Raw genomic sequence first — 26,975 nt, forward strand, 5'->3', positions numbered from 1 at the left:
CAGTGACATTTATTGTAGGATATTGTGCAATAACGACAGCCATGAGAATTCCCCATTTCCTCAATATGACATCTGACGGTGCAGTGTTTCACCTGCCTTGATTCTTTAGGACCCTAGAGGAAAGGAGAGGACGTTAGAAATAAAACTACTGAGGAGTTAACACTTGTATTTGTCAAGTCTTTTGATATCAGACAATTAAGTGGATAGGATGCAAGATAGGCCAATACCCCCCCGCCCTCCACACTCTCTCTCTCTCTCTCTCTCTCTCTCTCTCTCTCTCTCTCTCTCTCTCTCTCTCTCTCTCTCTCTCTCTCTAATCTTGTTGGAATCGCCACACTTAATTTACATATAGGTACCTGACTTTGCACATAGAACGTCATCTTCTGTTCTTCGGATTTTATCACTGTTCCATACTTTCATTATAGATAGAAGGCCAATACCGCTGAACCAAGAGTGAGGGGGGTCCACAAGTAGCAGCAGAATTCCCCAGAGGGAATCTTAAAACAGGCTAGACCAGCCATTCCACTTTGCGGCCCACTTGCCGTGAAATGTAACATTATTACATTAATCATTGTATCCATCATTGCACCAGCAATGCAACCTTTTCAATTGCACAACATTTTGCATCTCCACTGCGTGCTGTTGAAGGGGCAAGGGGTTACCTATTAGTATATGGTTACCTCCTGTCCTCGTGGTATCCATGGAAACTCCTGACAACAACAACAATAGGGTGTCGTGCACTCGGTACCTGGTGCTAGCTAGTAAGCTATCTTGAATTTGAAAAAGCACGACGGATAATTAGTTCTAGCTTGTTTGAAAACCCCATCACAACTTTTAAACGTTTAATAGCACAGAACGTTCCACGTTAACTTGGGTAGCTAGCCATATTGTCATACAGGCGCGTCTAAAGTACTGTACTGTACTGTACCGTGCAGTAGCTAGCTACTGTACAGTACACAGTACGTAGCAAGCCTGCTATCGACTACAGTACAGGAGCTGATGATATGCCCACCGGGAGTTTCATTTTTATTTGCAGCCTATTTTTCATGTGTATAGACTAGTCGAGGCGGATTTTTTCCACACGTTCCAACCACCCTAGCAAGGGCTAAACTGTATTTCCTTCACCTTATTTTTGCATAAGTCAGGTGTAATGGATGCAAGGAAAAGTTCCTCACTCATTTCACACATCTCATCTGAGCATCAAGCTCCACTCAACACTTGGACAGATGAGGAAACAGGGGGTATTACAAATTTATTTTAATCTGTGTTCTGTAAAGTTAGAAAGTTACTCTTACAAAGTCATCTCTACAAAGTCATCCTTACAATATGAATAGACAACTTACTGTGCTATATTGTCAAAACATAGGCCTATATATTATACAATATGAATATGATATATTTGAACATTCATTTGCCCCATATTTCAGATGAAGGCACAGGAGGTGAGACCTTCCAAGAGGATGACCCAGCCCTTCTAGCTGAAGAAGATCTGTTTGGAGAAGTTGATGCTTCAATCTGGTGAGAGTTTGATGCCTTTTAAGGTTACAAAACATTTATTGATGATGTGGTCAGAACTAGAATGTTTGTTTCAATTATGAGTATTTGCCATCATTCACAACAAATAAACTTGATGATGATGTAATATTACGAAGGTATGTCCTTGTATATACATTTTGTTGCAGTTTTTGAATGTGCAGCAATGCTTTGCATATCTTCTCTAGGGAGGACAGTAATGGCGACCTTGCGGTGGGGGTCGGCACCAGCGGAAAGAAGAGTTACGCCGAGACAGCACGGATGTTCAAGCTGAGACAAAACCTGGACCAGCTGGACTCCTTTCACAGACAGAAGGAACATAATGTGCTAAAAGCCAGGTCAGGATCTGGCAACTTACAGATCTTTGCACTTCCACCTTCATTGGAATAGGTCCTTCTTCATCTTTTTATATTGTACCTACTTACATTGTAAAAAATAGCTGAAGTAACAATTCCATCCAACTAAAATCAGCCATTTCTAAATGGCTTCATAAACCAAGCTGTGATCGAGACTGTGGCACAAATTGTGTCTGTGATTTTGCTCTGACAAATACTCACAGTAAAAGACTGGCCAATATAACAGTTGAGTGTTTTCAATAAGAACACAAAACAGCTCTGGAGCACTTGGCTTTTATCCAATATAGCTTGCTGTTGGTTTTTGCCATAATGGTGTTTTTCTGCTGTTGCATTGACCCCAGTTCCATATTGTGTGTTGCACTTCATTAGATTGCAAAAAGAACATTGGGCCATTCAACACTGTAGAATTATGTGTTTATATGTGTGTATGAGCATGTTGAAAGCTTCAGTGCTCTTTGTTTCAATAAACCTTCATTAGTTGCTTGACAGCCCAATAAATAGTACCTTCCCCGAATCACTTGTAAAAAATATCCATCCAATAATTCATTACACAGATGCCGCAAGCACACTGCAAAAAACACTGCAGCCTTGAAGAAATGTTTTAATGAGATGGTTATGTTCAGTGTTTTTTCAGCCTTATCTTTTACCTCGTGTTTACCAGGGAAGAGCTAAGAATTTGTCGTCAGAATATTGCTGAACTGGAGAGGCAGAGAGATGCAGTGGAGGTGGAGATAGATCAACAACAGAAGGATGCAGACAACAGGTATGCTTCGATAAGCAATTGAGATCCGTTATCGTTCCATTTGAAAAGGAACGGATGAGCATATCGTCGCTATGTGTCTGCTTAAAACTGAAATGACAATACAATAGTACCTGGTTTCCGTGGTTTCTTCCAGTGCGTCAGTGTTTCGTCTCAGAGCCCAACACAGGCGCCTGTGTCAAGAGCTGCAGGCAGAGGAAGATCTGGAGGCCCATGTGACCAAGACTCTCAGAGAGCATGAGTGAATAGCGCCATCTAAATGAACTTTCACTGAAGTTACTTTTGAGTCACCAACTTCTGCATGTTTATTTGTTGCCTGTTTGTGTCTCTCGTTCACTCTATCTCTCTCTCTCTTTCCTTCCTCTGCTGCAGACTGGAGCTGTTGCAGGTTGAGGTAGAGCTGGGTCGTTTCTCTCTCCTCCGTGAGGAGGTGCAGGAGGAGGAGCAGGCCTACCAGGCGCTGCAGGCCCAGAGAGGAGCTGCACGGCTGCAGATGGAGGATGCTGCAGTCCTGGGGCTGCAGCGCAAGACCCAGCGCCTCAAGGCGTGAGTATGCCAAACTGCCCTGTCTCGTGCTGCTGCTCCTTTTTGAGATTAGTCTGTGTGATGATTGATTTTTGTGAAGAAATGTAACATCGATTGTTTTCAATGTCATCGTTGTTTGGTATCCACAGATCTTTATAGATTTTCTTTCCATACCAAAACAAAACAAGATTATATGAACAGCTCAAAGGCCACACATTAACATTTATACTCTGTGGTTTTGACATATGTATGTTAAGTTTCTTGTTTTGACAGAGAAAATACCTTCTAAAAATGCAATCAATTGTGATAGTACAACTTTATAAAGTGATCCCAATGTTTAAACATGCAACAATGCATTAAATCTATCTGTTCTGTTTGTGTTGACAGGAAAAAAGAAGCCATGCTGAAGGAGGAGGAGGATCGTTGTCGGAGAAGCAAAGGGCAGGCCCAGGCCAGCCGCAAGAAAGCAGCTGTATTCTTAAAGGAGACAATTAAAAGGTAAGTGTAGTGCCTTTAGTGCTAAACACTTGGAGCTTATGCCAACATGTTGTAGTCTCATACTACACAGGTATTAACTTACTGTAGGTTAGCTCTTTAGAAAATAACTCTTAAACTGCATAGTATTTTCTCTTACCTTATTTTGTTTTCAGTTTGCATCAGAAGGATGTGGAGGAGAAGCAGCGAAGCCATGAGCTGGTGCAGAAAAGAATGCAGGCAGTGCTGTCATTGAAATCGAACATTGCAGCTACTCAAGTAAGCAGTGCATAACTCACTGAGGGGGAATGCAACATGTCTGAACCTCAGGCCATTGTTTTATTCACATATGGGTTCAAATAAAAGAGTACTCAAGCTTTCCAACTTAGGATGCTGAGTGTTCCGCCTGTGGGATTTTACTCATGACAACATGTAACAAGAAGCTTGAGCTTTAACAGTTGGATGTCCTTCATCATTTTGTCACAGAAAGCAGTCTATACGTTAATACCAAATTCGGGTTGAAAAAACTGCCGTTCTCCCGTACTTAGTTCACTGTAGTGTATATTTAGGGAGTCAGGTGGCTGAGCGGTGAGGGAATCGGGCTAGTAATCCGAAGGTTGCCAGTTCGATTCCCGGTTATGCCAACTGACGTTGTGTCTTTGGGCAAGGCACTTCACCCTACTTGCCTCGGGGGAATGTCCCTGTACTTACTGTAAGTCGCTCTGGATAAGAGCGTCTGCTAAATGACTAAATGTAAATGTATATTTCTGTTGTTCAAGGAACGGCTGAGAGCACAACAGAGAAGGGCCGTGGCTGAGGCCCAGAGACAGGAGCAGGAGGAGAGGCAGCTGAAAGAGGCCCTAGAAGCACAAGGCTCCAACAGCACCAAACACATGTACCAACAGAAGAAGTTACAGGAGTTCCAGCGAAAGAAAGAGTGGGTTCTCAATATATCTGTGTTATCCTACTGTGTTATACAGTATTCCATCTGTGTCTGTTTTGTAAATATGAGCCTATAGGACAAAGAAGGGCAGTTTGCAAACACAGTTTTTACTAATTGTTTCATATGGAACTGTTAGATTGTTTTAAACTCAAATATACAGTATTTCATTGCAAATGTATGGTCCCTGCAGATGTTGTCTACTAGTTTGGCTTTGTCGATGCACTGTTTTCAGGGAGTTTGAGGAGAAACAGAAATCCAACAGGATGGATATTGTTGCTAAGTTACTGCTGGAAGAGGAGTCTTTGGAAAGAAAGAAAAGGCACCAGGCTTCGATGTTCCTTCCCCCATCAGTTAATAAGGACAAGATGAGGCAGACGAGATCTCGAAAGAAGATTCTGCAGAGCCTTGATCCACAACCTGCTAAAACTAAGGAGAAAACAATCAGACAAGTCAGTTGTAATTGCTCAAACATTCTGCATCAGCTTCTACTTTAGTCTGTTCATTAGGATGTACAGGATGAATAACTTTTTCCCCACATACATGGGGGAAGGATAATCATTTCCATCAACTATCCCCCCAGGAAAGTGCGTTGAGTTTCAGCAGCTCTTCGTCAGACCAGGAGGACCTGAGAGAGTGCGTGGACCTGGAAGAGGAGCAGAGCCTGAGGGAGAGCCTGGCTCAGCCAGAGTTCACTGGCCTATGGGACCAGACACACCAGGTAGACACTGAATACAGCACAAGCAAATCTATGGGATTCTACATTTTGTGATATAAGACTGAATATATATATATATTGCTGAAAGTGAGGCTGATTATTGGGATGATCCATCAAAATATACCACTAACACGAGAGAAAAACAAGTTATTCTCTCCAGCAGCAGCAGTTCTGTCTTTCTATGTCGCTACCTCCCTTTCCCCTTACTCCCTCTCTCTTTCGCTCTCTCTTGCTCCCTTTCCCTCACTCTTCCTCGCCCTCTCTCGCTCTCTCCTACCCCTGACCCCTGAAATCCATGGCGACAGGCATCACTTTTCATTTGCGGATGCTTCTGAGCCTTCCAACAGAACGTGACAGTGCAGTTCCGATATTTCTGCGTGTAAGAAGTCATGGGGAAACTGCTTTTAGCATGCAGCTTGGAAAATTGTCGTCCTATCAGACTAGGCTGAGGTGGAGATTTAGAAGTAAGCTTAGTTGCTATTTAGAAAAGCAAAGCAATAAGCTTACTGGCTAAATTATTTAGCTTTACATAACTGTACTGAAATCTGCAATGTTGTCTACATATCAATAGCACAATACCTCAAATTTGTGTCTTGTTTGTCTTCATTTGGTTTTGGCTTTGTGAGACAGACAGTGTCTTATATGGGAGGACTCAACCAGAATGTAGAGAGCATGTCAAAGTGTATGACATGAATCACTGCCTGCCCCAATTGTCTGCATGGTTTTACAGAGCAGCCCAGATGAGGAGGCTCTTGACAAAGCATTTCAGTCCCGGGCAGCCAGACAGGACATGACCCTGCTGCCTGTGGGGAAGCCAACAGCCCCTCCTAAAAAAGTCACTCATGGGAAGGAGTTAAAAGGCCCACCGTTCATCAGCAAGCCCGAGGTCGTCGCCTTCAAGGTGCACGTCTACATACCCTTTGTATTAGTACACTCTACATATACAATCACATTGTATACAGGCTGGTTGTTGTTGTTGCTCACTTCACTTACACAACTGTTGCAGAACTTTGAGGTGGGACAGACGTACAGGAAGAAGATCATCCTGACTAACATCAGCTACATAATAAACTACTGCAAGCTGCTGGGCATCACCCGAGATCTGATGGATTTTATTACCATAAGGTGAACCATCTTTGCAATACACTTGTCTTCTTCAACTGTCTCTATTATTTTACACCAGCAATTTTCCTTTGGTTGTTCTGATTGTCATTGAATAGAGAACCGAAAGTATCTGTGGGGTGTAATTGGAATGACTGTCCACCCCTCTCCCACTATAGATGCCTAAACACTGAGTCAGTCCAGTTGCTTCTCTCCCAGTCCAGGAGCCTCCCTCCCACGTCTGAGAGAGAAGCGGTTCTGCAGGTCACTCACACGGGATCGTTTTCTCCCGACATCCCTGTGACATGATGTGGTTACGTGGGCCCTCTCTTCTTCTCCCCTCCTCTCTTTCTGCCTGAGCGAGTGAAGGATCTCCCCGGCCGTGCCAGAGTCAAATGAAGCTTAGTCTGACCGGTCCTGAACTTTAACATGACACGTCAGCACACATCATTCTCCAGACCCCCCCCCCCCCCCCCCCTTCTCTCTCTCTCTCCTCTCAGTGAGCCGCACACTGGTCTCACCCACTATGGCGTTTCTGAGTATCATGACTCACAGAAGGTGGAAGATTTCTTTAATACTCTATCACCTTGGGAAAAGTACATTTGGCCAAGGTGCCAAAAGTGAGCGTTTAGTTTCTTAGAATATTATTGTACTATAAGCAACGCAGTTAGGATTGATGTAAATGCTGGTGTTTTACTATTTATTTGCTATCGATCGCTTAGCCATAACAGTATTCTGACAGTATTATATAACAGTATTGTGATATTTTCTTATTTATGTTTAATTGTTCAGTTTCATGGCTGCTCAAAAGTATACTGAAATATCTCAGAACAACATTCTCTGCAGCCAGAGAAACGTCTACCAAAATGCATTTGAATTATTTTTATGCCCACAGTTCCCTCTGCTACGCCCCCTGAAAATCTAAAAATGTCTTCCCATCTTTCTACCCCCCCAGCATAGCCGTGTGTGTGCCAGAGATGTTGCTCTCTCCACCATGTCTTCTCAGACACCATACAGGGACACTAGGTGTACAGCCTGGGCTTGCCAAACATCAGAACGCTTTATACGAGTGCAAAACGTAAAGTGTTTTCTCGGCTTAATACGTTTTCTAGCACCACCTGCAAATGATTTTGGCTGACAATAAGACTCCCCCCTGTTCTTGCTAACATTGAGAAACAACGCTGTGGAAGCTGAATATTTTACAACTTATTTTCTCTTTCTCACTTTGTGGCTGCTCATGACATATTCTAGCAATTTGGGTATTTGTTTTTCCAGTTTGCTACTGAGCTGAATAGTGTTGACTCGCAGTAACCACTCTGTTTAGTGTAAAACCAGTGAGGGTTTAGATAATATAATACAGGGTAGAGTCCCTCTGCTCCCATGAGCTCCTGGATATCTTTAGTCTACAGTAAATATGGCCTCATTTACAGTACAACACACCATGTCTGAAAACATGGTCTCACTCCAGTTCAATCCCTAGTGAACTGTTCTCTTTTTTTATGCTCATATTTTTTCAGATCATCTTTGTCTGACCTAGAAAACAATATCTCTATGTATTCATATAGCCCCTTGATGCCTGCCTGTACTGAAGCTGTCTCAAAGTGTGCATCTTTGTGCAACAGAGTCCTCTCATTGAGACGATGACAGACGTTAGGGCAGTTCTGTTGTGCTGCTTGAGAACATGCCCAGTTTGGACTCTTTCATTCACCTCCAGGTCACAGCTGGGTACTGGACAAGCAGACGAAGTTGCTTGGACACCCTTGGCCAATCATCAACATGATGATTATGTTGGTTACAGATGGCTAGATAGTCAAGTAATTTAACATTACATTATTAATAGTATGACAGAGTAGATTTGGTATATAAATACAATTTTGGCTAGAGACCAACATTTCAAACAAGAAGTAACTAAATGCATGCACTTCACATGTGCCCATCTTTATTTAACCAATGCAAATGTAAGACTAAAATCACCCTAGTCATACTTATTAAACCAGGTGGCCCCCAAGATGTGTTGTCATAATTCTCAAAAATTTCCCTTACATATTCATGATGAGAAATAATCCTGTTTTGGAAATATACAGACAACGTCAAGGCATGTCCCTTTGGTGTCAGCTAGGAATGGAGTCAGCTAGGAATGGAGTCAGCTAGGAATGGAGTCAGCTAGGAATGGAGTCAGCTAGGAATGGAGTCAGCTAGGAATGGAGTCAGCTAGGAATGGCACATTTTACCCCGTCCTCATTCTCCGTTTCCTCCATCAGAGGATTGTCCCAGATTAACACACAGAGAGAGAGAAGACTCAAATAGAACATGACATTAACCAATGCAAATTGCAAAAACATATTTCTGAGAGGCTGATCATGGGAGGCTAGCTTGTAAGTGGGTGGTTGCAATTCAGCTCTATACAGTTGCAAGATAAACAATCATCATGATTATTGAGACACAATCAGCCAGTAGTTATGTATTATTGTTGTGGTTTTCTTTCTCATAGTTTATTGGCTTTTGAGAAGTGATTCTGCCTGCTGTGTGCTATGCTCTATTGATTGGCTACCCTTATGCATTTTTTAGAGGAGGTGTCTGAAGAGCTCGAGGGCAAGTTCTGTACTGTAGCTTGCATGTGTTTTCCAATATAAATGTAGCAGTGAACTGCCTTATATTGTGCGTTGTCTTTTAGATAGCCCACTTATTTTTTCCAGAGCTTGTCATCTAATCTATGTGGATAAAAATATACAGAAACAAATGGAAGGTTAGATTAATTATTCAGGAATTCCTGAAGTGTGATCCTTACATCTTCATTGTTATCATTAGAAGATTCTCCTCTTGTACATAAAAGTGAAGATGCCAACATGTTGACTTTTGACCCTGTTCTTTCCAGTATTTTTCATATATTCCCCCTGAGAATGTTTATCTTTTTGCTTCCAAATAATGCAGGATTATGCTATCATAGAATGCAGTTTTGAAAAGTCCCTATGTGTTTAAGAATCAAAGTAGTTTCTTCATGCAGTTTATTTATCATTGCATACGTATGCTCATCACATCATCAGTGCAATATTGTCTCTAAACATTCCTCAGAGCATAAGATAAGATGGGTTTTTGGTTTTTAGTTCTCCTTGCGGAAAAGCATTTTGGAAAAAGATTGTAGTCTGTAAATAGTTTGTCCATGTTTGTTTTTAGCTTCCAGCCCCCTGGACCCATGTCTCCAGGAATGGCCTGTGAGATGCAGGCAACATTCCAACCCATGGTGAGTCTGGACACAGAGGCAAACCTTGTTTTCCTGTAACCATATGCACATTGATAAATAATGACATCGTGTATGTCCAAAGATAAATAAAGATTTGGAGGGAGAAGTCCAGTTTATGTCAGCAGCCGGCCCCTTCTCCGTACTCATCAGATGTACGATAAAGAAATGTGATGTAAGTACTTCCATATAAGGACAGTCTTAAAGACTGGCTGGGGTATATTGTACTCTTTCAGTGCGCCTCTACCATATTTCATGTAATGGCTATCCTCTATCCTACTTGGCCTCCTAATGCAATTCATTTATACCTCTTATACCTTTACTATGCTCATTGCCTGAACATTACGCTTTTGTCATAAATTAACTACCTCTTTCCCTCAAGTCCTCCATACAAACTTGTCCTCACTAATAGCTTCCATGCATATTTCCAAATCCTCATGATAGGTCCATTTGTAAAATAGATGCAACAAAAGGTACGTTTGCATTGTATTCACGTTTGTCTCGTGTCTCCCTGTCAGCTGGCTGTGGACAGCTGCCTCATTGACTTTGGTGCCCGTGTGGTGGGACAGAATATTTCACGGTACATCACCCTAAACAACAGGGGGGCCTTGGGCACCAATTTTACCCTGGTCCCCGTAGACTACCTCAACCCAGCAGAGACCCAGAACCTAACCCAGTCACCAGCCCAGGTCCAGGCCCAGATCTCATCTCAGGCTTCCTCCTACAGTACCCAGGTGAGACTAGGATCCCAGCCCTGAATACCTTAGCTGATTCAGGGTGGTCCCTGTGTCATTTCTGATTCAGCATGGGGACATTAGTACAAAGGTAGTCATCAGAAACAGCTTTTGTGTCGGTGTGAGAATGATATTGGCCTCATAACTGATTGTGTTTGTGTGTGTATGTGATATGTGATCTCATAGCTTCCCAATGACAGCAGCAGTTCAGTAGCAGTGTCTGATGGTCAGGGGAGCACGGCATCCAGAGCCTCTGGAAACCACAACGCAAAACGAGAAAGTGGGAAACCCTCTGTCAAATCCGAGCAAAAGCAGTCGGGTAAACACACACACACCTACACAAACTGAGGGTTCACCTTGTGCAGACTGCTGACTCGGATAGAGCAAGCGCTTCTTATCTCAGACCCCTCAACTCAGCATGTCTTCACAGTAATATTCTTCGATGCTTCTTTGATAAACTCAGTTTCATTGTCTTTGGAGAGATTGTATAGAAAATGTGGAGTCGACTCTTAGTTTGCATTTTGTTCTACCCATGTTAATACCCAACATTCTTATCTTATCAAAACTTCAAAAACCAACTAGTGGAACGGGAAAAGTATGAATCGAATGTGTTTGTGGACCGTGTCAGCTAAGCACATGCAGATCACCGATTTACTCATGAATATAGTATTTCTATACATTAATTAATATAATGAATCAGTGAAGTCAGTTCATAAATGAGTTTCTGCAGCTGTTTCCGAGGCAGGCGTGGCAGAGGCAGGACCAGGAGGGGTGCCCTCAGAGAGGGAGGGAGCCCACACCCTGGAGGCCAGTAGGGAAGAGGCCTCCTCAGTCACCAGCGACATCACTATCCCAGAGGTAGTGCTCTAAATGAATTAAAGATAAGATTTTGCTTGTGCTTTGTATTTGGGCCTTTATTGGTCTTCCATACTATCTGCCTTTCTTCTACCCTTCTCTCTCTCTTTCTTCTACCCTTCTCTCTCTCTTTCTTCTACCCTTCTCTCTCTCTTTCTTCTACCCTTCTCTCTTTCTTCTACCCATCTCTCTCTCTTTCTTCTACCCTTCTCTCTCTCTTTCTTCTACCCTTCTCTCTCTCTTTCTTCTACCATTCTCTCTCTTTCTTCTACCCTTCTCTCTTTCTTCTACCCTTCTCTCTCTCTTTCTTCTACCCTTCTCTCTCTCTTTCTTCTACCCTTCTCTCTCTCTTTCTTCTACCCTTCTCTCTCTCTTTCTTCTGCCCTTCTCTCTTTTTCTGTTTGTTTCTTGCTGTCTCTCCTTGGGTTGTCTGCCACGGGGTCTTTAGCACTAATGTCATGTGTGCCTTGAGGCCAACATGTAGTTCTGGGCTTGTTCTGGGCTCATTACGCCTCCCTTGGGGGTAATGGTGCATTGCTTCTCCCTCTGTGCAGTGCGTGTGTAGGTGTGTGTTTGTGTGAATGCAACTGTGTTGATTGTCATTTAGATTTATATGTTCATCCCCTGAGTTTGAATGCTTCTACGTTCCCTGGTTAAATGATCAGACCAGGCAGTGTGTTCTCAGTGTTGATTGAGTGAGGTGCCAATGCGTTTTTTTCTTTGTCCCAACTTATTGTTGATTGTTCCCTTTTCATTCTTGTGTAGTGAGACGTGACTTTGACATCAGTTCAATGTCCTTGTGTTTCAAATTACAGTCCTTGTTTCATTTTTTTTGTTCTCTCTAGGGCAGGGAGGGCCATATTGGCCCATTTGAAAGTGTCAAGCTGGAGATTGTTTTCAAACCTACCATACCTGGGAAAGCTAAGTTGGACTTCAACTTCAAATTATCAGAGCCATCTTGTGCACCAGTAAGATATTCATTCCTTTCACCTTGCCTTGGTTTCTCCCCAAGACAACTTTTATTAATTCTGGACATGTTAACATCGTAGTTTTGACAGATGGTTCCACATCTACTCCCAGATACCTGTTGAGGTTCGAGGCATGGTTGTGAGTGTGCCTGTGTGGGTCACTCAACCGAGCATTGACCTGAAGATCTGTATGTTTGATCGCCTCTATCAAGACACCATCGTGGTACAAAGCAGGTGGGTCAGTTAATGATCTGTTACAGTCCTCTTGTATCTTAATATCAACATTAAAAGGCTTTAAACTATACGCCTTTATGATTTAGATGAAATGATATCATGTCTTTGCCATTTTTTGTTGTTGCAATGCTTGGAATAGTATGCCTTAAAATAAGCAGAATCCCTTTGCAATCAACTACACAGAAACACAGAACCAGTTCACTTCTTATCCCTCCCCACTGAAAATAGCAAAAAGCCATCCAGCATATTGAATTATTTAATAATGGGTTACAATGTCCTGCACAAAAGTCTTCCTTTAAAAAGCACCTAACCCTGGAACTTTAAAGTTGGAGTGCTGGCAATTTTCTCTCTTGCTTTTCAGACGCTAGACTCTCCCAATCCCCTGTGCGTTAGATATAGAATTGAAGATTACCAAATCCTTTTTGATTATTATTGTGATACATCATGATGTGATAGGGTTCAGATAACACAGCACTGTTTTTGCTGCCCGCGAGTCGTTGTGTCACGTCACCAACGGGGGATTTATGTCAGCTGCCATCTGGAGCTCAGACACACCAGTGCATGTGATGATGTGACGGCGATGGTGTTTCTGAGAATGCCTGGTCTCAATCCCAAAAAATACCCAAAGGCTGCAGAAACCAACAGCAGTCAGCCAGCATATGTCACTTTTGCTTTTGAAACCATAGTTATTTTAAATACTATTTGGCAGGCAGACGAAGCAACCAGCATTGTACAATTTGTCCCCATTGGAGTTGAAACAGCACTTTGAATAGTTGACAGGTTTTTTGGGGGAAAAAACGGCAAACTGTAGTTTATGCCATGGTTTAGAGATAGTGAGCGAATAACGAATGAACGATTTAATCATTTTTGGTCATACCAAGAACATCAAGCATCGTACAGTATTGTCATGATCAAGCTAATGATGGAGCTTCTCCAGATATAAAGAACACTGAAAACCACTTTCACTGACACATACTGGGGAGCTGAAACAGGTTCAAAATAACCTGCCCTCAATTCCCCCTCCTTATTTTTAACAGTACCTGTTTTTAGTGCTGCCAACCACTAGCCATGGGGAACCAGGCTGAGTTGGTGAACGTCTTTTTTTTAATAGTGCTGCTATTTTTCCTGGAAAAACACCACTTTTTAATGTAATCTGCTGGATTCCTGGAATGAAGCAGGAAGGAAAGAGTGCTTGGCATCTCTCAGAGCTGTGCAGCTTAGTGTGGAGCCATGCCAGGAGAAGTTTCTGGTGTGGGTCTGGAGACCCCATAGGCCACACGAAGGCCACACAGTAAACCATCTGGCCCTGCAGGAAATACAACTTTGTCATGGATAGCATGAGCAGGTAGCAAAAACATGGATAATCATGAAAGCTGATTAAAGACAGGTTTATAAGACATACAATGAAAGAATAATCTCAGAAAGAATCTCCAACTAATAAACGTGCGTGATCACCAGATAGCAATCGTCCATCCCTTAACCAGGCACCCGGATTGCAGAATATCTTTCAGCTGTCCAGCGGTAAATCTCGTTGATATGGAGATGTCATCAAATCTGTAACTACTATTGTTAAACCTCAGATAGGCTAGATTTATTACTTATCTGGTGTATTAAATTACAATGTCATCAAAGTATAATGCCAATAAGGAAAAACTATTGAGAAGGTGGCACTGTTAGAGGACATTAAAATACTTTGCTGAAGCCAAAATGCTGAGTTTGCAGATTCTTTCTCCAAATCAGAATATGTAATTGCTGTAATTGATTATGGTTTATGAATATTCTTCTGAGAGCAGTTTGAAGGTTACAGTTTGGCTCATTCAAAGATAGTCGCTTAACACCCCGAATTATCCCAAGTGTCCTTTCCTCAGGCAGCAAAGCCATCTGTTTGACCCCACTATTTAAAGTAGGTCATTTAATTTAAGCAGCAGAGAAAAAACTGAAGGACCTCACGCTTTTGCCGCAGTCAAACATTCTAGCTAAAGGCTCATCACTTTCACCACTCTATCATCTCACCTCTGTATCTTTGGAGACAAAAGTAGCATAAACCTTTAGGAATACAAAACAGTGTTATTCACCGAGCGGAGGAAATCTTTACCTATCGAGGGTATGAGTTTGGAGGTGTGTGTGTGTGGTAGTTTGACTGTGTGTGCGGGGTAGAATTCCCAGGGAGGATGGGCCAGTTATATCACCAGCTAACAGGCGCTCCTCACCACGGGCACAACCATCTGCTGGATCCCTACTGAAATTGGGTCACCTAAATGATGAGGGGCCTGAGTACACTATAGCATACATGGCAATTTCATGTGGTGTCAGTCATGCTGTCTCCTCACCATGTCCTTGTCAGGAACCCCACGGCAATAAAGGTGCTCCCAGGGTGACTACTGTATGTGTGTACGATAACATGAAGCTGCCTGTTGGCACTTTTTCCTTTAAGGACTGTTCTGCTGTTCAAAAACATGAACATTGAATACTTTATAGGGAATCCCATATGATATATACAGTATGTAATATATATATATTTCTCTATGCACTTTATATTCTGCATGGCACAACTGTAAATGGATAGAGGCAGACTGACCAGATTCTGGAAATATTGATGTGATATGTGAAATATTACTACAAACATGGTCTGAGCATTACCTGTCTTTTGTATTAAAGAGCTAGCACAGCTCTTCGACTGACGTTTGAGGTGTGTCCGGCGCTGAGGAACCACATGGAGATCCTGCCTAAGACTGGCTACATACAGGCAGGGGCCAGCTTTAATGCACAGCTCAAGTTCATACCCAGGTAAGCATGCTAAGGGCATAATGATCATAGATTAATATTTTATAGTCTACTATGTTGCGTACATTTTGCAGAGCCTGAATATCACATAATGAAAGCAAGTGCCAGTACTGTATCCCAAAATGTTGGCTTTTATAATTTTTATACCTCCGTTATTATCTTCACAATTTGACCACAGTGCAGATTGCAGCTCAACACAGAAAATTGAGTCACGTTATGTCTTCTGATAATGAATTTTAATGGTAATTTTAGGACGGTGAGTCTATTTTTAGGATGGCGAGGCTGAGTTGCACTGCAGTTTGAACGCCAGGGGACTGGGTAGCAGACCTCCAGAGCAGCTCTGAGAGGCCTTCAGGATCTACAATGTATGGGGGAGGGGGCACAAGTTCTCCCGGGCGGGGGCGCAAGTTCTCCCGCCCGGGTTTTTACCAGAGTTTAGCTGCCTGCCTGATAGCTAAGAAGATTTAAGGTCTGACGATGGCAGTAGTAGAGTATTTTTCTTCTTTACTTGACAAAAGTTAATGGTACGATGGCACGGCCCGGGTGCTGGAGAGGAAGAGAGGGAGCCGCGGTAATCTGACTTAGTGAATCAGAGAGAGCTTTAAAACCAGGATTAAAGGATAGCATTACTGCTACGGTGCTGCAGCATACACCACCATTCTCACTCCTCCTCTCTCTCTCTCTCTCTCTCTCTCTGCCCTCATCTCTTCATCCATCCACTGGTGAGCAGACCTGCTTACAGTATGCAGTGAGCTATCGGCCCAAGTGCTGCTTATGTAATGATGGACACTGGCCCAATGTTTTCTGCTCTATTTTACTATGCTGCTGTTCTCAGCCAATGTAAGCTCCCAGATATCCCCCATAAACATCCCTTCTGAAATGCAAAAGTTAAAGGTTAATCACAATCATCTTAATAAAAAAAATGCCCTGGTTGACGGATGTGCCTACCAAGAATATGCTCACACACGAGCAAAGAAAATCCATCAGCAACAAACATATGTTGTTTTTGTACTATTTCTTCCCTTTATTTTGTCAGAGTTTAATTCTTTTTTGGGGGGTCTGGGTTTGATTTTGTTTTGAGTTTCTGAACAGTGTGCCATCTAAACTAGAGCTAGTCCTGCCAGTGCTATGAGGCACACTGGTTAGTTGCAGTATTGTAGCATGCCTTCTTACCACGCACACACAGGCAAACCTGCTGTATCTCCATACGATGAGTCACCTCTTGCATTCCTCAGAATGGTGTTTATTTTCATCCTCCATCTCCTACATACCTTGTTCACTGAGTGTTCACGCACATTCCTGAAAATGTGTCGATGTTGACCAGCTTCCTGCCCCAGAGGTTATGCTCCTTTACAGCTCCACCCCCCCTGTCCCCCTCCCCCCTGACCAGCTTCCTGCCCCAGAGGTTATGCTCCTTTACAGCTCCACCCCCCCTGTCCCCCTCCCCCCTGACCAGCTTCCTGCCCCAGAGGTTATGCTCCTTTACAGCTCCACCCCCCCTGTCCCCCTCCCCCCTGACCAGCTTCCTGCCCCAGAGGTTATGCTCCTTTACAGCTCCACCCCCCCTGTCCCCCTCCCCCCTGACCAGCTTCCTGCCCCAGAGGTTATGCTCCTTTACAGCTCCACCCCCCCTGTCCCCCTCCCCCCTGTCCCCGTCTCTGTCACTAACCTTTCTCTGTCAAGAGTCTCTCACTCTCCATTTACTTGACTCATTAACATACATATGCCAAGCCATTGTCAAACTGTGTAAATATATTGAAATGCCTCTCTCTCAAGGACAGGGGTGATGTGGCTGTCCAGATAGTCATGTGTAGTGATTGTGAAATAGTGATGAGTCATGTAGGTTGCGTTTTGGTGTATATGAACTGTCAGAGCGAGTGAACCTGGATGGATGCCGTCTCAGATCCTAAACGGTTTAGGCGTAATCTACTGTATAAAGCGTCGGAAACGTGGCTCAACTCTGGCCATCACAGGCTGATAAAAGGGAGATTACAGTGGTGATTTAGTACTGATTTACTACAGATTATTGTCTACAGCAGCCCAGCTCTCTTCCCCCATGCAGTACATTCGGCACCTTTAAACCAACATCTGTAGATGCTGGTGTACCACACACACAGTAGGAAAAGGACTCATCAAGACTATCTTAGGGACAATTTTAGGATGTTATTCCCTCTTTTTGATGAGGAATTATTAAGCCTCTTAATCCGTTTTAGAATCATTTTTTAGAATCACTGTTTTAATGTGGAAATGAAAGCCAACACCCAGTCTATATGAAACCCCTCATTGGAAACAAACACTGTGCTATAGTAACCATAACAGTACAAACTGGGGGGGGGAGTGTTCCTCCTAATTCATAATTATAGGTGGTAAGTGATTCTTAGACTACATTTATGGGAATGACAAAACACAAACTCTTGTTTTCCCACTTAACAAGTTAGAAATCAAATGTCAGCAACATACCCTAATTGCTACCCTAATAAATTAACACTCAAATTGAGAACATCAGTATATTTGCTGCCCATTGTCAGACAGTATTTCAAAATGGTTCTGTTGGGTTACATTTGGAGGAGACAATGGATCAGCTTGCCAGACAGCGAGTGGCATGAGGCAAGACCGTGGGATGCCTACGCACCTGAAACCTCATCCATCCACAGATTTTTTTTTCTCCAGCATATGGGCTCTGCGACAACCCGCCAAGCTTTTCCACTCTGCCCTGCCAAGCTAATTCAAGAGTGACTCTCCAGCCGAGATTCTATTAGCAGTCAAAACAAGATTGCTTCCTTAAATACATTCTCTGCAGTGATTGGTTAAGCTATCATGTGGCTATACTACTCTAAATTAGCCCAATCAGGCTTCAATGTCGACCTGTGCCCAGTGTGACATGCCTGCCACTCTAAGTTTGGTCATTAGTGGCATACAGTGGAGCTTTTAGGCAAGCAACATTTCTGTACCTTGAGGGGAATGGAAATTACAACACAAACCGTTTAATGAATCTATAAGTTTTTTTTTTTAAGGAGGCGTTTGTGGCAGGGCTTTGATGGCATTTAGAAAGCCCTCTGACATCTGGAAAGCTCTTCTAAAGTTCTTTAAAGCCACTGACACCCAACGCATTAGCTACATGCCTTCCACCAGCTTTACTCTTAAACACAGTACGAATTAAGTCAGAGAGAGAGAGAAAGACAGAGAAAAGAGATGTATATACAGGCAGAGAGAAGGAAAAATAAATGGAGGGGAAAGAGTTCGAGAAATATTGTGTGATAGAAACATGCATGCAAAGAGAGAGATGCCGAAGAATAGTGAAATAGAGAGAAAGAAGATCGTAATTGCCTTGCACTCAGGACCTACTGTAAACTGACATCTGACCAATGTTTTCATGCTGATCGACTTATCTGTTCGCTTAGAGAGGGGGTGAGACATAGATATATCAGTCCTCAGGAGAGCAGCTCTCCATACCCGGGGATGGGTTGGCTAATGGTTTACATAAGCTTGTGCATGACAGCCAGACCTCTTTGAGTTGTTTTTACTCCCAACATCACCATGGCTACAGCCTACAGTAGTGTGGAGGCGCGCTCTCTTCCCTGGTGATCCTACCAATGTAGCAGGGGGAGGTGAGTCTTCCTTCACAGTGAAGCATAGAAGGTTTGACTGGGTTCCGTCTCTGTGTGATGCTTTCCCCATGTGTTTGCGTTAACGGGACTCTGAACTGCCATCTTTAATGGCTTCTACCTAATCTACTACTCTCATCTCCCCTGATGTCTCCCTAGACGGTCCTTGTCCGAGGATGCCAAGAGGTTTTTTGACAGTCAAACAAGTGTTCTGGAAGTCCCATTGGCACTAAATGTGGCAGATCAGGTTTGTACAGCACTGTGTACGTTCTAGTCTACCTACAGTATGCAGTGTCATACTGTCTCTCCCCTCTTTGTAATCCACAAGGATGTGTTGTATGTTGTTCTTCAGTGTCTAGTATCCTGAAAGGTCAGAGTAAGAAGCATTGAAAGTTCTAACTCATTTAAATGGTGGAGAGCTAAATTTATCTCCCACCCGGAGGTCCGGCATTTCTATGAGCACTAATGAGCCAAGCGTAAAGGTTATTGCAAATAGCCTTACTGAAAAAGTCCCCATAATATATGGAATACTTGTATATTATGTAGTTTTCACTTATTATATAAAACTCACTCAAATGGATAGTGAAGTATTTGTACATACAATCAGTTCTGAAGTGAAAGGAGTGCATTCTGGATGTATTCATGAGGAGAATATCGTCCTCTCGAAGCAACATTGTTGTCACTGACACAGATTCATGTTTCTCTAGGGACCTCTTTAATATCCTATTATAAAAACCTACCTATGTATTGAGGTTTAAAAGTTTGAAAAGGAAAATAACGAGCTCAAAAGTTTCATCAGGTTGTAGTTACCCAAGTAAAATATTATGAAAATACATCTGGGATGATCTGAACACGCATGACTCATCAATAGAGAATTAACTGGACAGACTTACCCTCCAACCTCACCTCCAACCACACCTTCACATTTACCACCACTACCGACAAACTCAAATCCCGATATCTGCTCAGGCAGGGAGAGGAGAGGATTTGGACCAAGTTGATATCTGACCGAGCCAAAAGCTGGGCCAGGATGCTCCTGCAGAGCACTAAAGCTGTTGCCCCCAGTTTTAAGCCCAGTGCTCTTGGCACTCTCCCATTCCAACACACATACACACACTCCAGATAGGCTACGCGTCAGTGCTATGAGTAAACAAGGTCATCTGCCCCACCCATACACAGCTCTGGAGGACGTTGGAAGACAAAGCAGTAGGCTTGTGGCTCCATTCTAAACCAGGTCCTCATATAGACTACCTATTGATGTGAACACAATGTGCAGAAATGTGGTCTCAAGAAGTCAAACACTGATATTTTACCAGCTGCCTGTCTTCACATATGAAATAAGTATCTAAACTGCTGTATATCTTGAAGCGAGTGACCAGCTCTACCTCTTACTCATCTTCCTCTGCTCAGGTGAGGCCTGTTCCTTTCACAGTCCATGCGGTTGTCACGTCCTCTGACCTGAAGTTTGACCAGACAGAGGTGGACTTTGGCCACTGCTCCATCTACGAGTCTGTCAAGACCAGCGTCCGCCTCACCAACCTCTCCCTCCTGCCCCAAGACTTTGGCTTCCTAGAAATACCTAAGGTGCCACATAAATGCACTTGGGTGAATTGTTCTTGGGTGAAATGCACTAATATTACCTCTTAGCTTTGCAAATGATGTAATATGCTCACACTACATTTTCTAATTACGGATATGCTTTAGATCGGTGGGTCAAACACAAGATCAAGTTCCTACTAGCTAGATAATGTCCATTTCAATAGTTTAGTAGGGCAGGTAAAAGCATAATCCCAAATCCCTGCAGTAATGACCGTAATGCTTCCACCTATCCAGTGTTTTCAGATGTGGTGGGTAGGGATGACAATGAGATAATCCTGGTTTTGTTCTGCCCGAGTTCCACTCATGCTCTCTAGTGAAGCGCTAGACCTTTGTATCCCTGCCTGGATGATTACTAAATATATAATCTCTGTTTTTGTCCAGGTAAAAGATTGTACTGAAACATTATAGTTTTGTCATCCTAGTTCATAGAGGTCCAGCCGAACGAGGGATTCGGCACTCTCCTCCCACTCGAAACCCTGGAGATCGATCTGATATTCAGCGCAAAAAAGGCTGAAGAGTACAGCTTTCAGATCAACTGCAAATCTGGAATTCATAGGTAACAAAGTTCGGTATTTGATGTCCTGCATCCCGTAGCCTTAGCCTATGGGGGCTGCATTAGGACAATCATCCATTGAAATTCTCACAGGGACTTCCCGATACTATGCCGTGCTGTGGGGGTCCACCCTCTGTTGGAGCTGTCCCACTCTCTGGTCCAGTTTGGGGCCACGGCGATCGGGGACAACTCCACAGCCGTGCTCCACGTAGTCAACTCCCACACCAGCCGCAACGAGTTCAGCCACGCGGTGCCTCGCGTGGGCAGGGGGCCTGTAGCGCCCGTGGGGCCCCGGCTGTTCAGCTTCGCCCTGCCTGAGAACTCGGAGATCATCCTAACACCCACAGCAGGTCGGGTGCTGCCTGGACAGGTAGTGGACCAATGCTGTCTGGGACATTGTTGGAGCTCTATGATAAGATTCAAAGTCTTCTTCTGATACTTTGATATTTGCCTTCTCTGCATTATAACGCAAGAGCGGTCCAAAATGACTTCCCACCAGCCAAACATGAACGTAAACAAACGAGTGTAGTGTGAAGCATATTCCACGCCTAGTTTTTCCTATTTGGGTTGTTGTACTGATGCTGCTGTCATTATGCACCTCCCTCCAGAGGTGTTTGGTGCAGGTGACGTTCAGGCCCAGGCTGGGAGAGCATGAGGTCAGGGAGGAGGCAGCGCGCCTGCTGTGTTGCTCCGAGGAGCTGCGTCTGCAGGACATGGAGAGGCACCGGGGTGCTGAGGCAGACGGGGGCAAACGCACCGAGCAGGAGGGGCCTGTAAGTGGTCGCTTTCCATATGGAAACGCTATTCAGCGACACTGTTTTATGTGATAAAAGAGTCCACACCTGTGTTTTTAAAGTGCAAAAAGGAGCCGACCACAGACCCCAAGAAATGTAAGAAGACTCCTCCAGCCCATCCCCAGGGGAAGCAGGCTCTGAAGGAGAAGAACAGCAAAGTGTCCATCAGCCCAAAGAATGACAGCCCCTTTCAAGCTTCTAATCCAGCAGACATACAGCCAGGGTAGGGATCACTCTTTTGACAGACAAACATACGCAGCCTGCTAGTGAAAGATTTCGATTCAGCTTCTCACTGACCTGTCTGTCAATCCCCTTTTTTTTTGGCTCTTCTGGATGAACACATGTTATACTAGCTAATCCACTGTAGTAAATACATTGATTATCTTAATCATTTTTTTCTTTCAGGCAGAATATGCTGTTTTATTGTGTCATTTGTGACATGGATTAGATGTGACCTCAAAACAGTATACTAATGTTGACCATATATGAACCATTTCACACATGAAAATGTAATGCATATACAATTGTTCAGCCTTGTTAAATACGAAGGCTTCCAATTAAAATTAATTTATATATTTCCTCAAGGAACTTCTTTGGTAAAGGTTTTTCTGTGTAAAAATGTAAGCTCAAATAGGAACCTCAAGTTGATGTTTATTGCAAGATACAGCACTGAAATACAAATTATATTATTAAAGTTAGTCCCGGCTTGTACATCCATTAGCCACCCACCTTGTTCTGAAGTGATTTCATCAATACGTCGAATGATTTGTACTATTACTAATATGACTGTAGTTTATATAGAACATTTCTGAAAGACTTATGTAACGTGAGAAGTGGAGCACACAAACAAGACCAAACAATCCATTACTATCAAAGATTTGCACAGTCTAGGATTCTTTTGGAACGGACTAGATAATGAATTTGTTTGTTCCCAGGTCAGACGAGTATGCGGCAGGAAAGGCCTCTTTACTGCACTCGTTTTCCCAGCGCTACAGCCGCTACACCATCCCTTGCTTCGTGTCGGAGGGAGACTCTCCCCAGGGTGACCCCCACACGGGTCCAGCCTACAGGTACACACACGGACCCACAGAGACAATCACTACTGGTGTCCTGACACTGCTGTGCGTGTGAGCATTGTCACTCACATGGATTACAGTACATCTATTGACATGTGGTGGGGGTGTTTGTGGGTGAGGGGTAATCTTTGATTTCCAATCATCAGAAATCCCTCGAGATTGTTAGTTTGATGTAATGAAATGAAAATGTTAAGCTGGAGACTCGTTACTATAGAGACGGCGATGCATATGAAAATGCTAACCCCAACACGTTAGTCATTACTGTACAACGTGCTACATGTTTTCATCTGAAGCATATTCTTTACGTCCTAAAAAAGTTGACTATATTGTGGAAGAAGGGATGATTGTATCTGCAGGAGTGTTTTTTCATGAGATGTACCTTCTCCTCCCCAGCCCCCTCAATACACTCTACCTCGAGCTACTTTGCCCAGCTGTACGGCCCCCTCTAGTGGTGACATTATGTAATGACCAGACCACCATTGACTTCAAACAGGTTGCCGTGGGTCAGTCATTCTAAATGTTTACTGGCATTTGATGTTTAAGGATTGTGTATATTTCCAGAATCAATTGATGGTTTTTTTCCCTTATTAGGTCAGAAAGTGGTCAAACAGATTACCATTCAGAATATCTCTCATGAATCTTTGGATGTATCCTTCTCTTCATAATACACACACAGATACTGCCCCAGACTGATCAATATATACGTCCTTATCTTGCTAGTGCACCAGCTCACACATGAATTCCACAGTCCATGCAGTCTAGAGCATATGGCAGGATTCCGGTCTTTGTATTACCTTGACCTTAAACCTGTGTTAAGCTGAGCTCCTCAGTGCTGGACCTGAGCGGACCCTTCTCCCTGCTGAACGCTCTCAGGCGGCTGTGTCCTGGAAGCACACACACCCTGGTCCTGGCCTTTACTCCTGCCCTGGGGAAAAAGGTAGGAGGACATTTCTGGATGGAAGATGAATATTGGAAACCACCTAAGCAGAATAAGGATCCTAACTCGCAGATTGAAGATGAGGCGGGTGTTGTTTGAGTGAATGATGTGTCCACTCCCTTCACAGTACCGCGAGGTTATGGAGATCCTCACCCACAGGATGAGCATGGAGTTGAGGCTATGTGGGGAGGGAGTTGTGCCTGTCGTCACCTGCTCCCACCAAGAAAGCCTCATCAACTTTGGCTATGTGCTGGAGAAGGAAAGTGCCACTTACAGCTTCAAGGTATGCAGATAGGGGCCAACAGACACATTCACCCATACTCATTCAACTTCTCCTTCTAATTCGATCAATATTTCCCAGTAACCAAGGCCAACAGCTTCTTCTGATTCATTGCCATGATTGGGGAAGTTACTGTAACAAGAGGTATCTCATTAGTATGTGGGTGTGATATTGAGTTGTGATATATCCATTTGTTCAGCTCCAGAACACCTCGTCCCTGGATGTGCGCTTCTCAGTGCTGCTGGACAGCCAGGCTCTGCGGAGGTCTGACTCCCTGCCTGCCCTCATCAGCCCCAGTCCAGAGGGAAATACACAGCCTACTGTGGGTAAGACCTGCGCCTGAACCCACCAATGAGCCAGAAGAACTTTTCATCTGCTTCTCCCCATAGTCTGACTGTATCTTATCTGTCTTAACAGGCACCCAGAACTTTAGTGGTCTGAGTGTGTTCAGCGTGACGCCCATAGAGGGCAGTATAGCCCCAGGGAACAGCCGGGACATCACTGTCACCTTTTTCCCCGACCATGAGAGCCTCCACTATTCTGACAGACTCAGAGTACAGCTCATAAACAAGGTCAGAAAACAATAATCCATCGCTGTCCATTGTAATGTTAGGTTTAGGGTTAGGTTTAGGATTAGGGGTTAGGGAAAACAGAGTTAGTGATAGTTACAAAAATGTAATGTGTGTACATGGTTGCAGCTATTGCAGATTTGCACTTGCAAATAATCAAATAAATCTTCAGCGATAGAGTTAAACACAGCACGCATCTGGTATAATTTCTCTGCAACTCTGCAATGAGAAATAGGGAATCATTATTATGGCAGCAGGAAAACTGTATTTCACATGATTTAGTAAACTCACAATTAATCTGCTGTTCACGTATTGCTGAACTGTGGGAGCGGGGGGGGGGGGGGGGGTATCACGGATCAACTACGGTCTGTTACCTCACTATCACTCAGCATCCTGCACTAACACTTTGCATCTCAGCATACAGTCTGTGCTATTGAGCTGAGGGGTTCTGCACGTGCTCACACCATGTACCTGTGTGGAGGAGACCCACTGACCATACCCATTGATGCCCTCCTTCCTCTACCATCCTGGGGCAACTCAGAACTTAAAGGTAGCCTTTCTGCCCCGCCATGTCTTATTTTTATCACTCTCTCTGTCTGAATGTCCTCGATATCTCTCATGTCATGTCATATTATCTCTGTAATAATGGCCCAAATCGGGGTAATAATCAGTGTAATACCCCTGTATCTTCCTGTGGAGCAGACTCAGAGAGCCCTCCCCTGCCTGTGCTGCTGACTCTCAGAGGGGGCTGTAAGAAAGGGGCCATGAGCCCTGCCGTCAGAGAACTGGAGGTGGGCTGCATACGCACCCTGCAGCCTGTGGCCAAGAAGGTGCTTACACTCGCACACAGATATATCAACCTTGGCTACTGTCAATGCTAATGCCAATGCCTATGGTATGCAGTTATCCCCTAATCAGTCAAGTTTCTAGTCAATTCCTACACATAATGTGATTCAGCACTCATACCGGACCTTTATAGACTGTTCTTTTCTGCTGTGATCTGTGACTGTAGAATGTAGACTTCAGCTGGGACAGCTTGCCCACCCTACAGCAGAAGGGGTTCAGTGTGGAGCCTAGCAAAGGGACTGTGGATGCCGGCAACAGACGCACCATCACCGTAACTTGGACACCGCCTAGTGGGCTCCAGGTAGAACTGCAGTACACTCGCTCTGAACGCCTATGTTGCTGGGTCAATTAATCTAATCTCATTTCACCTACTGAATAGAAGTTATTTCAATTAGATTTCCATTTCTCTGGAATGGAAATGGTTGTGGTGGATTGTATAGAATAATTTCCAGTGAGGTCTTTCAGATACCGCTTTAAGGTTCTATCTCCGTGCCCCTTTATAAATGCCATCCATAATTGTCAACATGTGTAGAGTTTATACATAAGATATTGATAAGACACTAATTGTGTGTGTGTGTGTGTGTGTGTGATTTCAGCCTAATGAAGTGGTGCAGGTGTGTGCTCCCCTCATCCTGAGAGGAGACGATACAGAGGTGTACAATGTCAACTTGTTGGCCTTGGCCTCTGGTGCAAAAGACTAGCTTTCACTCAAAGATGGATGAAAAAATCGGGTTCAGATGATTAATACAGACACAGGGCATAGGGACAGAAAAGCTTTATTTTTTTACTTCATCATCCTTTTGTAGATTGAACAATTGTTTAAAATGATTGATGTTTGATCTGTTTGGAAAATTGGAGATTAATATAATCTTTTCTGTCTGATCCAACCTGGATGTTTCTGTCCTGCTGTATATATTTATCAATTCACATGTAATTTGAGATCCCTTCAAATTTGCCATGTCCTAGTCTTTTTAATGTCAATGCAGACTTTACATTTACATATTTCAAACCATGATTTAACATAAATGTACAACTTCTAAAGTTTTTTTTAATTGAAGAGATTATATGTAGTTGCAGCTGAGTTTTATGGAGCAACTTTTTAGCAGAGCCCAACCCTGTTTCTGTTTTTCTCTCCAACACCAGTGTTGAACCTTATTCAGATTATCAACAAGCAAATGATTAGAAGCAGGTGTGCTAACTCTCCAGGTAATAGGGATGTGCAGGTCCGGTCCATAGACATGCCTGAATACAGGACATACAGGACTAGAAGGGAGAAGAATAATAGTTTTTTCACTATTACACTGGATTAAACCAAAGCAGTTAGATGGTCCTTATAGCTACGATAATAATAAGCTGTCAATAATAATAAAGAGTGCTTTGGTTCTTCACAATGGATATCAATGCTTCTGTCATTTAACTGCATTTTCATTAAACCATTATAATTTATATTATTTTACTTTGAAGTAGTGAAACATAGTTTGAACAGTTATTTATGT

General features: G+C 43.4%; 1 protein-coding gene across 1 annotated transcript; it reads left to right on the top strand.

Annotated features, from left to right (window-relative positions):
• Positions 1–1,103: 1,103 nt before the first annotated feature.
• On the top strand, positions 1,104–26,874 carry cfap74 (cilia and flagella associated protein 74). Its single transcript, XM_062459729.1, has 38 exons — positions 1,104–1,241; positions 1,428–1,518; positions 1,722–1,871; positions 2,551–2,652; positions 2,786–2,890; positions 3,022–3,195; positions 3,562–3,672; positions 3,825–3,927; positions 4,428–4,585; positions 4,824–5,040; positions 5,172–5,309; positions 6,037–6,207; positions 6,313–6,431; positions 9,582–9,648; positions 9,731–9,820; positions 10,164–10,379; positions 10,566–10,698; positions 11,110–11,237; positions 12,080–12,202; positions 12,315–12,436; positions 15,095–15,223; positions 18,985–19,072; positions 20,236–20,409; positions 20,847–20,980; positions 21,071–21,347; positions 21,586–21,750; positions 21,834–21,994; positions 22,707–22,841; positions 23,241–23,350; positions 23,439–23,494; positions 23,665–23,784; positions 23,912–24,067; positions 24,264–24,390; positions 24,482–24,636; positions 25,051–25,183; positions 25,336–25,463; positions 25,646–25,780; positions 26,076–26,874. Exons 1-38 carry the CDS (start codon positions 1,151–1,153, stop codon positions 26,178–26,180), a joined length of 5,097 nt encoding a protein of 1,698 aa, XP_062315713.1. The 5' UTR covers positions 1,104–1,150; the 3' UTR covers positions 26,181–26,874.
• Positions 26,875–26,975: the final 101 nt, after the last annotated feature.

This window comes from Osmerus eperlanus, chromosome 4 (genome assembly GCF_963692335.1).
Source record: "Osmerus eperlanus chromosome 4, fOsmEpe2.1, whole genome shotgun sequence".
NCBI lineage: Eukaryota > Metazoa > Chordata > Actinopteri > Osmeriformes > Osmeridae > Osmerus > Osmerus eperlanus.

Bases quoted from the DNA above. Each gene is read 5' to 3' on its own strand.
- cfap74 (XM_062459729.1), top strand. From the start codon at position 1,151: ATGGATGCAAGGAAAAGTTCCTCACTCATTTCACACATCTCATCTGAG. The intron at 3,673-3,824 runs GTAAGTGTAGTG...TTTTGTTTTCAG, and splicing joins TTAAAGGAGACAATTAAAAG to TTTGCATCAGAAGGATGTGG. The intron at 19,073-20,235 runs GTTTGTACAGCA...TCCTCTGCTCAG, and splicing joins CACTAAATGTGGCAGATCAG to GTGAGGCCTGTTCCTTTCAC.